Below are 15219 nucleotides of genomic sequence, written 5' to 3' on the forward strand. Positions count from 1 at the left end.
CAGAGACCCTCTCTCTCTTTATTTCTGTCCTTAATACTGTAAGTGTGTGTGTGTGTGTGTGTGTGTGTGTGTGTGTGTGTGTGTGTGTGTGTGTGTGTGTGTGTGTGTGTGTGCGTGTGTGTGTGTGTGCGTGTGTGTGCCTGCCTGCGTGTGTGTGGGTGTGGTTGTTACCTTTATACAGTCTATTGTTGTTCCTCGTCACATGACCAGCGAAGTATTTAAACGTCCCATGACATGTTTTTCTGGTTATCACCCGTCCCCTTGTGTGTTATGAAGGTTTGTCTGTATGTAAACGGTCTGCAGAGTCACAAACCCTCAAAGCCTGTAGCGAGTAAAACTCTAACACAGAGAAGACCTGTATGCTGCCCCAGAACGCCTCATTGGAGATTTCTCTTTTTCCATTTTTTCCTTCCCGGGCATACTGATGTAACGCAGTCCAAATGGACCAATCCGCGGAGCTGCATACACACACACGCACGCACGCACACACACACACACACACACACACACACACACACACACACACACACACACACACACACACACACACACACACACACACACACACACACACACACACACACACACTCGGAGCTCAGGCTGTGAGTGTATGTGTGTGCTCAGGCTGAGCTCCACAGTGTCTCGCAGACCCCACGCAGCAACCAGGAAACCACACCAGTAATCCAGCTCTCACTGTCCGCTCCTCGAGCCTCAAAGGGCGGAGCAGCGAGCCCCGCAACGTCCCGCCAACACGGCACCCAGACCCCACGCAGCATTCCCCTCTGTTTGTCATTACTGGTGTCATTTCCTGGTTGCTAACAAACGCCATTGTAACACATAATAACTGATGTTCCGCTGTAACGGTGGTGGACTCATCAGAACAGAGTGGGCGAGCTGACCAATCAGAGCACAGTGGGCTCTTGGGAGGGGGGGGGGGGGGCAGGAGCTCCAACAAGGCGTGTAGGACAGAGAGTGAATACACATACTATACAGAGATGCTGTATGAGAAACCAATGTGAGTTTGGAACATTGAACAATGTTAACCTATTCTAGTAGACCTCAACAATGGGATTATGATCAGTAGAAATGGCCATGGGACCTTTAAGGAAAAACATTTCAAAAGTGGTAAAGGTAAAACATTGGAAATATAAAGAGGAATACATTAATAATACAAATGATTTTTTAAATACAAAAATAATACATGTGGAAATGTAAACATTAGTATTTAAAGAAAACAACACTAATGTTCCTCCCTCTGCCGCCAGAGGGCGACACATCCCACAGCCTCACTCACAGGTCAACTGATTCATACAATTAATTTAAATACAAAAATAAAACATTACAAACCAAAGTAAACAAAGATAAGAGTTGAAGAGCAGGAAATAAAAAAATATATCAATTAAATAAAAACAATTAAAATCCTATGTAAAAAATATATGAAGCGGAATTTAATAAAATAAGAACATTTTAAAATACAATAATAATGTGTGTGTTTGTGTGTGTGCGTGTGTGTGTGTGCGTGTGTGTGTGTGTGTGTGCGTGTGTGTGTGTCTGCGTGTGTGTGTGGTTGTTACCTTTATACAGTCTATTGTTGTTCCTCGTCACATGACCATTTAAAGGTCCCATGACATGTTTTTCTGGTTATTAATCTTTTAGTGTGTGTGTGTATTTATTGAGATATCTCCGCTGTGATTGGTTGTTCCTCGTCACATGACCAGGAAAGTATATTTAAAGAAAACATTTAAAAATGTAAAAATAATAAATACATGTGAAAATTAAGATGAATTAATGTAGAGGATGAACGAAAATAAAAATGCGGAAATATTTAGCGGAATCATTTAAAAATACAAATCATTTTAAAATACAAACATGATGTGGAAATGTAAACATTAGTAATTAACCTCTTAAAGGTGGGGTAGGTAAGTTTGAGAAACCGGCTCGAGATACACTTGTTATATTCCATGGAATGCTCTTAACATCCCGATAGCAATGAATATCTGAAGTGCTTTGACAAAAAATCCATAAAAAAATATCATCTGTGGAAGCTGTAGTACTGTAAAAAGCACGACCAATCATCTGAGCCGGCCCGGCTAAAATAACTGGATGGCCGACCTGCCTGTCAGCCTTCCATCTGTGCACAAACTTATCTCGTGCCCTCATTGGTCATGTGCGCGTTCGTGTGTGTTGGAGGAGGGGCTCTGTAAGGAAGTGGTGGATTTGGCAGAACTCTAGCGATCTCGAGCCGGTTTCTCAAACTTACCTACCCCACCTTTAAGGACGACGGTCCCCCCATTGGACCCCTCCCACCGTTTTTTTTTCGAGACAATGTCTCAGGGCTTCTTAACCTTTATGAAACTATTAATGTGTAGCACCAGATTAACGGGAAGAATCTCAGCTAACTGAAGATATGAACCATTTTTACCAAAACAAAACACAAGTCTCATAAGAAGCGTCTAAATGACCCCTGAGCGAAAAAATGCAAACTGACTTTGGCACACAATTCAAGATAAAGATACCCTTATTACTTATCGTAGCTGCACATACAATATATCCGATTAAAGCTGAGACTCCACTGATTATTTAGCTATAGTATCATCACTGAGCGATCCAAACTTGCGACAGGGGAAGCAAACACAGACATCACAACACGTACCTTTTTTTTCACACGTCACTCTCACTCCTTATTTGTTAACGTGTTGACGTGTATAGAACTTTCCCTCGATTCCATTGGCTCTAGCGGTTATAAAGAGATTTCATTCATCAAAATCGAGCAAGGGGGGCCAGAGATATGGAAAATCCACCAAAATGACCCCAGAAGTGTTTTTTTTTTGCTAAATCTCTCTAAAAAGGTCAAATGTCACTTGTTTTGCATCAATCTTGATACAGGGTACTTATTATATGTTGTACTTTGGATTCCTAAAGCTTTTAGTCTACCTTACCATCATTCAAGGGTAGTTTTCACTATAAGTAAAAAAGAATTTTTTAGGCTCGAAAATGACATTCCCAGAACAAATGACCATATCTTCCCTTCTAAAAGGGTTAAATTAATAATCTTTATCCTCAAAGTAATGATAAACCTGTGACTTGGATGTAGAAAAGTCAGAATCAATATATATGTTTTTTATTTTAAAGAAAATTCAGATTTTACATAGTAAAAAACTGTAAATGATAGTGTCCGTCCAAAAATAATTTTTTACTTATAGTGAAAACTACCCTTGGATGATGGGTTAGTAGACTAAAAGCTTTAGGAATCCAAAGTACAACATATAATAAGTACCCTGTATCAAGATTGATGCAAAACAAGTGACATTTGACCTTTTTAGAGAGATTTAGCCACTTCTGGGGTCATTTGGGTGGATTTGACCTATCTCTGGCCCCCCTTGCTCGATTTTCATGAATGAAATCTCTTTATAACCGCTAGAGCCAATGGAATCGAGGCAAAGTTATATACACACCAAAACGTTAACAAATAAGGAGTGAGAGTGACGCGTTACCAAAACCGGAAGCTGCATACACTCTGGTGGCTACCATTAGCAGCTAAGTTTTCCGCTCCGATTTTTACATAAAAAATGGAATTATGGATCATAAAAAAATTCTTCAAAGGCACAGGTACATTATCAACCTATGGATCAACAGTTGTAGCATTTTTTTCGTTTTAATGCCATTGAAGGGTTAGGGTTAGGTTATCTTTATCTTGAATTGTGTGCCGCAGTGCGTTAGAATGTTTTCGCTCAGGGGTCATTTAGACGCTTCTTATGAGACTTGTGTTTTGTTTTGGTAAAAATGGTTCATATCTTCAATTAGCTGAGATTCTTCCCGTTAATCTGGTGCTACACATTAATAGTTTCATAAATGTTAAGAAGCCCTGAGACATTATCTCGAAAAAAAAACGGTGGGTGGGGTCCAATGGGGGGACCGTCGTGATTAAGAGGTTAAACTCCGCACACGGAGCTCTGATTGGTCAGCAGGCGGTGCTTTCACTGAGTTGATCTCTTAGCCTGCAACCTAACCTCCTCCCGAGCAGGTTAGCCGCTCAGCATAAGTTACCATGGAGATCTAGCCGGCTAAAAAGAGAACCAGCGTCGTAGGACCGGAAAGCCAGAGTTTTCCCTGAAGTTAGCCGGCTAAGCGAAAATCCAGCTTCGTGGTACAGGCCTCTGAAAAACAGGCTCAGGGCTTAACAGGTTAAAGAAAACAACACTAATATTCCTCCCTCAGCCACCAGAGGGCGACACATCCCACAGCCTCACTCACAGGTGATTCATAAAAACGTTACAAACCAAAGTAAAGAGATAATTTAAGAGCATGAAATACAAATATATATTAATTAAATAAAAACGAATAAGAACATTTGGAAATACAATAAAAGGTAAAAACATTTACATAATATATGAGGAAGTATAGATGAGTAAATACGTTTACAAAAAATAAAATGATGAACGTGAACATTTAAACATTTAAACATTAATACTTAAAGAAAACAATATGTGAAAATACAAAGAGGAATAAATAAAAGGGAATGTAATAAATAATAATACAATTAATAAATAGAGTCAACAGGAGTAGTGATAAAAAGAGCTCACAATAAATGAAACAATTATAAAAATTATATAAATTGAAGAATATAAATACTATATAAATAATAATGAGAGAATGAAAATGATGCATAGATGAATAATAAGCAAACACATAACTATACAAATATACAAATGAATAAATGTATTGATAAATAGGAATCAATAAAACATGTTAAGCCATGTTTTACAGATTGCTTTGTTTTCATGCTTAGAAATAAACAGAGAGAAGGGATAGTGGGGATTGAGCCGGAAAACTAAATAGATCAATAAGAAATAAATTAAAATCTAAAGCAAACAGGACAAGAAGTTAATGAGCATGAAATAAAAACACTAGATCAGTAAACATGGAATAAAATGATCCAACTCAAATCCATGAATGAGAGTGAAGAATAGAATGAAATGATAAGTAAATGTGACGCATTGTTACTCTCAGCCTGAACTTCAGGTGTTCACGTGCACAGATATGAACACTTCCTGCAGCTCTCAGTGACTGATGCTCTGTGTTTGTCTGCAGATGAAGGTCTCAAGCTCTCTGAGGTTTCAGCTGCAGCTAACAAGCTAACAGGCTAACAGGATGCATTATTGCACTAGCTCTAACTGTGACTGGAACAAGAGGATTATTTCAGAAAGCTTTCAGAGTCCGGTAGAAGTGAAGAGTGATCCCCAAAGAAAGGCAACGAGAAAGCACTTAGCATCAAAATATAGTGAAAGTAGCGACAGTGAAAGTAGTCATTGTGCAGATTGGTCCATTTCAGAATAATATATATGATATGTTTTATAATGATTGATCATGAAAGTGTTCTCAAAGCTGGTAAAGGTGCAGCTAGTTTGAATGACTTTGTATACTTTACACACGGCATCTATTGCACGTCTGTCCATCCTGGGAGAGGGATCCCTCCTCTGTTGCTCTCCCTGAGGTTTCTCCCATGTTCCTTTAAACTCTGGGGTTTCTCTGGAAGTGTTTCCTTGTACGATGTGAGGGTCTAAGGACAGAGGGTGTCATATTGTCACTGATATTCTGTACAAACTGTGAAGTCCACTGAGACAAATGTAACATTTGTGATATTGGGCTATATAAATAAACATTGATTGATTGATTGATTGATTGATTGATTGATTGATTGATTGATTGATTGATACTGCAGGGTAGCTTGTGACCAGAGTTGGGTGTAACGCGTTACTTTTATAATTCAGTAATCACACTACAGTTACTAACATTGCCCCGACACGCGTTACTTTGTTACTTTTATAAAATCAGTCATAATCACACTGACAGACAAGAGGGGTTTCCGCCGCAGGTTTATATGTACGTAATCTGCGCGACTTGCGCGTCCACATCTCCACGTGCAGTGCTGCATAAACATGGCTGAGTCAGCGATAACTTCCGAGGGGTGGAGGTATGCCCATTATTTTGAGTTTGTCCGAAGAATAGACAGGAATGTGACGGTGAGGTGCAAACTGTGTCCAGGCCAGAAGCTGTTATCCACTGCTGCAAACACCACGTCAAACCTCAACAAACACCTGCAAAGAACACATGCTAAGGTGAAGCTAATAGCTAAGGACCCCCGAACCCAGAGTGAGGATGTTGTGAGAGCGCCGCCGCCGACTCTGAAGCAGCACAAATTAGAATTTGGAGGACCGGTAACCAAAGCAGAGATGGACAGGCTTGTAGCATCCTTCATAGTAGAGGTAATGTTGCCCATTTGCACAGTGGAATCACCATCGCATCGTTCAGAGATATACTGTGCAAAATACAGATAGCAGGAGACAGAGGACAGCCATGGTCAGAGCTATCTGGATCAGTCTTATGCGACAATGGAAACTGAACTAAAGAGAACATTTGAAACTTTAGCAGTCTGCGTGATCTGCCTGTAGGGAGGGGCGGGCCGGCCCTGCGAGTAAAGTAACGAGTAAAGTAACGAGTAAAGTAACGAGTAAAGTATCGAGTTACTTTATGTAGAGAGAAACGAAGTAGTGTAATATATTACTTTTTTTTAAAGTAATATGTAATATGTAATATATTACTTTTTTTTTAGTAACAACCCCATCTCTGCTTGTGACTTATATTGAAGTGTTTGCAGTTTCACTTCGTGCTCGTCGTGTCGCACCTTCGTAACTCTTTGTGACTTCAGAGCTTTTAGAGACAACTCTGATTATCAATCATTGCTCAGAGAATAAGAACAACTCTTTAGTTTAACTTTAGAGACTCAGAGACAGACTTGAACTCTCTTCCTGTTTTTACCTCAGATACACCTGCACACAAAAACTATTATTATTATCAATCATTACGTGTTTGTTCCCTTTATATATACAGTCTATGGTGTGAATTTATTCCAGGTGTAACCTGGACCTGGACCTGGACCTGGACCTGAACCTGGACCTGAGTCCCGCTGTGTTTCCTCAAAGAGTGACCGCTCAATGGAGCCTCAATCTGCTGACGGGGGGTAAGAATTTAAAACGGCCTAAAAGCCATTTGAGTCAGTTGTTGTCTGTGTTAAAGCTTTTGTGTAACCTTCAGGAAATCCTGGTTCTTAGCAACGTCGGTGGGCGTTAAGTGAACTGCAGTTAGCATCCTGGGCATGAACTCAGTGACGTTATCCACTAAAGAGATGTGTTTACGTTAGCTTCAGGCTGTAGGGCAGCTGAAGAGATGTGTTTACGTTAGCTTCACACTGCTGGCTGTAGGGCAGCTGAAGAGACGAGAGGCACTTTGTAGATAAACTTCACGTCTTTAGGATTTTCTCTGAAAATCTTCCCGAGTCCTTCACATAGAGAGCAGTCCACCGGCTGATAGAGGACACTCAGAAAGTCTGGAAGGTTCATCTGTTGGGCAACACAGAGTGATTTATACCATTACATTGTAAAGAGTGACTTTGGATTTAACATATTTTCATCAGTTTTTCTCCAGCGGTTCAATGTGTGGGCGGTGGTGGCAAAGTCCGTAGGGACTTGGCTTGGGAACCAGAGAGTCACCGGTTCAAGACCCCAGAAGACCAAGTGCTACCCAGGTGTCCCTGAGCAAGGCAGCGTTCCCTACACTGCTCCCCGGGCGCCGTACATATGGCAGCCCACTGCTCCTAACACTAGGATGGATCAAATGCAGAATGTACATTTCCCCTCTCTGGGACGATGAAGAGCTCCTTCTTCTTCTCTTGATGCATCTGTTTCTGTTTCAGGGTCCAGCAGCAGAGACCAGACTCTCCCAGCTGTCTGTCCCTAAAGAGCCACTCCTCGAAGGACGACATCATAGACTTTAAAGGACGACCTCCATCTGCTGATCAGAGGTAAGCTGTAACTCACAGTAAGAGTCCGGTTATAATAGAAGCAGACTTGATTACTGCAACAGTGTTTTACTACAACTCATCCAGAACGCTGCCACCAGAGTCCTCATTGAAACCAGAAGAACTGAGCTCATCACCTCAGCTCTCAAAGCTCTGCTCCGGCTTCCAATACCACAAAGAACACACTTTAAAATCTTACTTTTAACTTACAAAGCACTCAATGGATTGGGACCAGAATACATGTCTGATATGCTGCTCTGTAACGAGCCACCCAGAGCTCTCAGATCATCGGGGCAGGTTTACTCATCGTCCACAGGGTCAGAACCAAATTCACTGAGGCAGCTTTTAGCTTCTATGTGCTGCAGATCTGGAATAACCTTCCTGAGATCTGAGGTCCACCCCCACCCTGAGTTCTTTAAATCGAGTCTGAAAGCTTTCTCTTTAGTGCTTCCTATCCAGAGATCCTATCACTCTGTTTCATCATTGCACTTCAACACTTTTAGCTGCTTTATGTGTATTTAGGCCACATCATTTAATTTAATTTAATTTAATCGTTTATTTGAAGAGGGACAATGCACATTGATGAACATTTAAAGCTCCCATGTCATGCTTTTCCGGTTATTACCCGTCCCCTTGTGTGTTATGAAGGTGTTTCTGCATGTAAACGGTGTGCAGAGTCAAAACCCTCAAAGTACACCCTGTAGCGAGTAAAACTCTAACACAGAAAATACCTCCCAAAACGCCTCGTTGGAGATACGTCATTGTCCATTTGATTCTTCCGGGTACGGCATGATGTCAAGCCGTACCCGGAACGAAATGGACCAATCCGTGGACCCATTACGTTAAGCCCCCGCTGAGTGGTCCAAATTGACCAATCCACGGACTTCCTCACACACACATCTGTGTGCAGGGAGCAGGCAGCTCAGCTGATTTCTCCTCCCTGGCTGCAGGCTGATAACGCCGGGTTACGTATTGTAACCCTTGTTATATTAACACAGGCGGAGCCCTCTACTGGACTCTATGGGTACTACCTTATCATGCAAGCATTCACCTACTGAGATTTATATAGACGTAGCCGGCCCCGGGGCGAGTCTACCTGAATGCGTGCGCATCTCACTTCCGTATAAAAGGAGGCCTCGCCTCCTGACCACCATCCTACACCACTCTTCAGCGAGCGGTATAGGACAGACAGTGCCCCCAAGGTAGAGGGCTCCGCCTGTGTTAATATAACAAGGGTTACAATACGTAACCCAGCGTTATATCTCTCACAGGCTCCGCCCTCTACTGGACTCTATGGGTACAGTGGGCGGAGCCCCAATGTATGCACGCACTGTCGTCCAGCACACCGTTCCACCTCACTGTCCCTGACCGGCCTTAGCAGCCACTGCGCCTCACTCACCTCTCCCTCGGTTGTAACCGTGGAGAAGTCCGGGCTGCGGCCGATAGAGCACACCCTGACGCGCTTGCCTCGCAAAAAAGTGTGCTCAAAAATAGTGCTGAGGACTCCCCTGCGTCTGCCCATAGGCAGACAGGGAAAGTCCGCAGCCCTGTATGGCAGGGGTCGGCAACAGGCGGACCGCAGTCCGGATCCGGACCCAGACGCCGACCTATACGGACCCGGACCTATAATCAATACATTAATAGGGGATTTAAATTTTGACGGGGCGATTCTATTTTAACCGCCGCCGACAGGGGGCGAAAGAGACGAGTGAGCGATACAGGGAGAGAAACACAGAAGAAGAGACGAGAGAGCGGTAGAGAGGAAAGTGAGTGAAGAGAATAATTAGCGATACAGGGAGAGAAGCGGTGAATGCGAATACATTTTGGAATACTTTTTGGAATTATTGGTGGAAAAGTTTCCTCATAAAATGTAATATTCATTACCAGCAGAACTGTGTGCACACTGCACAGCGCTGCAGCATGACTGTGAGGCCCCGCCCCCGCACGCAGATCAGAGAGAGAGATCTCTTTTAAAATATATAGAAACGGAGATGGTTCGATAAAATGTGCAAGATAACGTTTATGTAGCATTTCTTTATTGTCGAAATGATGACATTTCATAACGGGATCAAATCAAAGTGATTGGCCTGCTGCTGCTGAATGCATGGGGCAAGTGACTGGAAACAGTTTTAAAAGTTATTACGTCGTTTCAGATAATAAATAATAATGGTAATTCATTCTATTTAGGGGCGCCTTTCAAAGCACCCAAGGACACCTGACAATTCATAACATATTCCAAGGAAAGGTTTAAGAGAGTACAAATAATGCAGTCCGGGTGATGTTTTTTATGTGGGGTGCAGATGAGAGGGAGCTGTCCAGAATGACACCAAGATGTTGTGTTTGAGTTGTGCTCTTGATAAGCCATTAAAACAGTAAAATTAAGTGTCTCCTGTTCACCAAAACATACCCATCTGTTATGGAAAAATAAAGTATTCCAAAAGTATTCTAAAAGTAATCTGAATACGTTACTTTTTTAAGACACGTAACTGTAACTGTATTCGGATTACTTTCAGAGCCATGTATTCAGTAACCGATTACATTTACAAAGTAACCCTCCCAACCCTGATTAAAAGTGCCAAAACCCCACTATGAGACAAAACACAAAGTGTTTGACCAAACATTCCCTCTCAAGTCAGAACTGAGGTCACAAAAAATAAGCAGTCTCAGAGCCCGATATGATCAGTCCACCAGGATCGAAATTAAAACTAAATATGGTTCCAGGGCAGGCTAACCGAGGCTAACCAATGAGCACCTGCATGTGTGTATGAGAATGGCCCTGACACCATTTCAGCCCAGATTTAAACTCCTGGCAGGACAAGCTCGAGCTCAATTCTCGCACTGAATACAAAAAAGTGAGTGAGGGACTGCAATATAAGAGGGAAAGAAAGAGAAACTTTAAAACTGTTCAATTGTTATGATGTGTAAAGATTGATATGTTCTATAATCGTCTGAAACTGTTAAGTCATGCTGTGAAACGGTTAACAAAGCTATTTTATTTATTTCTCTATTTTATTTTTAAATGCAGCCCGAGAAGAACATTACACATATCCACAGTATTTACTGTATATCTGTATAGTTCAATGTTAATTGACAATAAATATTGCTGTTTTTGAATTGTACTTTCTTTATTTGATTGGCAGTCAGTTGTTGATTACATGCAGACGTTGATACAGCTACAGGCTACTTCAATATATATCACACTAATTCATAAAGCAAGTTAGATATTTTGATGTTCCGGACCTTTGCATGGGGAGATTTTCTCTAACTGGACCTCGTTGAATTTTAGTTGAATACCCCTGCTGTATGGGTTCACTATGCACTCTCCCTCCTGAGTCCCTAAAGAGCACGGGGAGAACGCAAGTGCCCCCTATGTCCCCCCACTCCACCACTGACCCTGTGCAGAGTGTGTAGGGACTATAGTATGGAGGGCTCTCCCCCTCCTGCCCCCAGGCAGGCGAGGGGAGCCCTTCAGCCCTGTAAGGGCCCAGAGCGCATTACATCACCCCGCGACCCTCCAGGGGTCCGGAGAAATGTAAGCGCATTTACGCCCGGGGAGGGGGTCAGATGCCCACTGACCCACAGCCCCCCCCTCCTCACCAGTCCTGTGTTGCCCCAGCAAGCACAGACGTTGAGAAAGAGCCAGACATATCCAAGAGATAAAACTTTATGAAGGGGCCTGGCGTTGACCAAGACGCCGCCGTGCATATATCCTCCACACTCACACCGCTGAATAAGGCTGTTGATGCAGCCACAGCTCGTGTGGAGTGCGCACGGACCCCCATGGGACAGGCTCTCCCTGCCTGCTTGTAGGCGTGTGCAATGGCTTCGCAAAGCCAGCCTGCCAGGCGTTTCTTGGACAGAGCTTTTCCAGTCACCCCGCCCCCGAAGCACACAAACAGCTGTTCAGTGCGTCTCAGGGTAGCTGTGCGCTCTACATAATATGCTAATGCGCACACCGGGCAGAGGAGGTGTAATTTAGCTTCTCTAGCCCCACCATGGGGTGGAAGACTAAAACCCCGCAACTGAATAGCCCTCGACCTAAACGCACTCCTTAGGCTCTTGGGCACAAAGGAGGGGTTCGGTCTGAGTGTCGCCCCACTCTGGTCACCCCGAATCAGTAAACAGCTCGGGTGCACCGACAGAGTGGTTAACACGGACACTCTTTTGGCTGACGTTAAGGCAAGTAGCAACGCTGTCTTCCACGACAGTGCTTTCAGGGAGGAGAGCTCAAGAGGCTCAAGAGGCTCAAAAGGCTCCGTGACCAGAGCCTCGAGCACCAGCGGCAGGTCCCACTGCGGGGCGGAGGAGTGCACTACCGGGCGCAGCCGCCTGACCCCCTGTAAAACCGCGACATCAGTGGATGAGAGAAGGCTGACCTGCCGTTGAATCCCTCATGACAGGACGAGATGGCTGCTGCATACACTTTCACTGTGGAATGAGCAAGCCCTCTGTCCACCAGTAACTGTAAGAAGGATAAAATAGAGCCCAACTCACAAGATAGGGGCTCTATTCCCCACTCCTCACACCAATGCTGGAATCCCAGCCACTTCGGCCTGTAACAGGCTGTGGTGGATTCTGCTCTAGCTGCCTGGATAGACTGAATAACACTGTCAGACAATCCACCCTGTCTCAGCCTGTCCCTCTCAGGAGCCAAGCCTGAAGAGGACGGCCCAGAGTGGGTAACGCCCCGATTGCACCTGCCCCTTGAGACGTCGCCCCCCAGAACTGGGGGATCGCCCAGGGCTGGCCCACCTTCATCTGTGTCATCTCTGAGTACCACGGAGCCCCGACGTGATCCGGTGCCACCAGAATGACTGCCAGATGTTCTCACCTCACTCTCCCCAGGAGAGGGAGAATGAGACGCAGCGGTGGAAAGGCGTCTAGCAGCTTCCTTGGCCATGGCTCGTGTGCAAACGCGTCCACCCCCAAAGGCGGGTCGTCGCTCAGGGCCATGGAGAACCACAGGGCCCAGTGGCTGTTGTGCCGGCTGGCGAACAGGTCCACTTCCGCTCTCCCGAACTGGGCCCAGATCTGCTTCACCACCTCCGGGTGAAGCGTCCATTCGCCTGGCAGGGGGCCGCCCCTCGCCATGAGGTCGGCCCCCCTGTTCTCCAGTCCCGGGATATGGAGGGCTCTCAGAGATAACACCACCTCTGAAGCCCATAACCACAGCTTCTTCGCTGTGGCCAACAAGGCGGCGGAGCGGACTCCGCCCTGCCTGTTGATATAAGCCACTGTGGTGCTGTTGTCGCTCCTGACCATTACATGTATCCCCTGAATTAGGGGCATGAAATGCCGGAGAACTAACACTACCGCCCGTAGCTCTAGGAGGTTGCTGTGTCGAGACTCTGTAGAGCCCAGCGCCCACCTATAGCCCTCTTCAGGCAGGTCCCTCCCCATCCTGTTCTGGATGTCCGTGAACACTGTGATGTAGGAGGTTACCCGCCCCAGTGGAGACCCCTCCGGAGGTGATCCGGGGACCCCCAAAACCGGAGGTTGCCCTCCACTGAGGGGGGGATGGTCACCAGCCGCCGTTTGTGCCTCTTGGGATCCAAACGCAGGCTGGAGAACCACCTCTGCAGGCGGCGCATATGTAGTAACCCCAGCGGGACCACAATGTGAGCAGCCGCCATGAGACCCAGAGTCTGCATGACAGTTAAAGCTGTCACTGTCGCCCCCTGTCGCAGCCTGTGCACCGCCCTGAGCAGGGACACACGCCTGCTCTCTGACAGGGTGGCGCGTAGCGCGTCTGCATCGAGCACCACTCCCAAATACAACGCCTGTTGGTGAGGTATGGGGGTGCTCTTTTTCCAATTGATCGCAAAGCCTAATTTGGTTAGGTGTGTGATCAATCGTGCTGTGCAAAACATTGCCTGTTCCCGGGCCCCAGCCATGACTATGAGGTCGTCTAGGTAAAAGAAAACTCTCATGCCGTGGGCGCGTAGCGGTTAAAGCGCTGTGGCCACACATTTGCTGAATGTGCGTGGGGATAGGGAATAGCCGAACGGCAGCCTGTTGTACTCGTAGGCTATTCCCTGGAAGGCAAAACGCAGATACTTTCTGTGATCTGGAGCAATTTCTACATGAAAGTACGCGTCTTTCAGGTTGATGGTGGTGAACCAATCGCCTGGCTGCACAAGCCCAGTAACTGTTTCATAGTTACCATGCAGAATTTCCTGCAGGAAATGTGGCGATTCAGGCCGCGGAGATCTAGCATAGGTCTGAATTCCCCTGTCTTCCTGAAAACCAGGAAATACATGGAATAAAGACCCTTTTCTCTGTGCTGAGGGTGCACAACAGACACAGCCTGCTTCTGCACCAGAGCCCGAATCTCTTATGAGAGGAAACTCATCTCCTCCTGGGAGGACAGATTTACCTCTCGCATGCCCATAAAAGGAGGTGGGACGCTGCAAAACTGGAGTGAATAGCCCCGTTTCAGCGACCTGTCCATCCACTCTATTAGTACACAGCTGAGTTTCCATTCCCCATAACATTGTGTTTATGGACAAGCCCTCAGCTGTGGGGCCCCAGCTATGAAGCTGTGATACTCTCTGGCGACCCGTTCCGTCGCAAAACTGCCCATGGAGGGTCGACACAGAAAGGGCCGATTATTTACTGAGGTACCTGAACGCACCGCCTCACTCTCTCGCGCGCTCCACCATAATGCTGTTCTCACCACTACGGTAAACAGCATTAACCGGAGTTTTTATAGGCATAGTGTGTTTTTACTAAGGTCCCTGAACGCACCGCCACGCGCTCTTGTGTGAGTGCGGGCTCCGCCATAATGCAGCCTTTACCACTATGGTAAACTGCATTAACTGGAGTCTTTGCTCTAGGCGTAGTGTGTTCTCTGACAGCAATACGCCGGCCATAATGTCCCTGTACCCCGCATAGCGCTTTCCTTTAGATAGCACTCCCTGCGGTTCATCCCTCTCATCTGCGCATGCCCACTAGTCACCTCCTTTACAGGAGCTACAGCTGGGGCAGCGAATGGGGAATTTGTACGGTTAACATTGTATGTAAGTGTAGCATTTGTGAAAACAAAAGACACCTAGATTTGGATACAGATCAACCTCATTTTTATTTAGAAAACGTAGTGATCTGTGCATTGTACAGGGAGGAGGCGGGATTCGCCCTCTCGTCCCGGACGGAGAGATTTTCTCCCCCCGCCAGACAGCTCCGTAAAGACAGAGCACCCCACCCGGCCGCTCTCTGCTGCTGCGGAGCCTGCCGGGGCTGGGCAGCCCGTCCCCGGGAGTGCCGACACGCCGGTTCCACGGGGTGGGCCGAAGAGGTGGAGGGCGCCGCGGGCATGGGATCTCCGTGCCGGCACCTCACCCTTCGTCTCACCGTCGTGCTGC

General features: G+C 45.8%; 1 protein-coding gene across 1 annotated transcript in view; it reads left to right on the forward strand.

Annotated features, from left to right (window-relative positions):
- The window catches only part of LOC117499356 (NLR family CARD domain-containing protein 3-like), a 106912-nt gene that overhangs the window by 72008 nt on the left and 19685 nt on the right, over positions 1-15219 (forward strand). The window contains exon 4 of the mRNA XM_034151701.1: positions 7754-7861. Within this exon, the coding sequence (XP_034007592.1) occupies positions 7754-7861 (108 nt within the window). The remainder of the gene's footprint in view (positions 1-7753; positions 7862-15219) is intronic.

The sequence above is a fragment of the Trematomus bernacchii genome, unplaced genomic scaffold, assembly GCF_902827165.1.
Source record: "Trematomus bernacchii unplaced genomic scaffold, fTreBer1.1, whole genome shotgun sequence".
In the NCBI taxonomy this organism is placed as follows: Eukaryota; Metazoa; Chordata; class Actinopteri; order Perciformes; family Nototheniidae; genus Trematomus; species Trematomus bernacchii.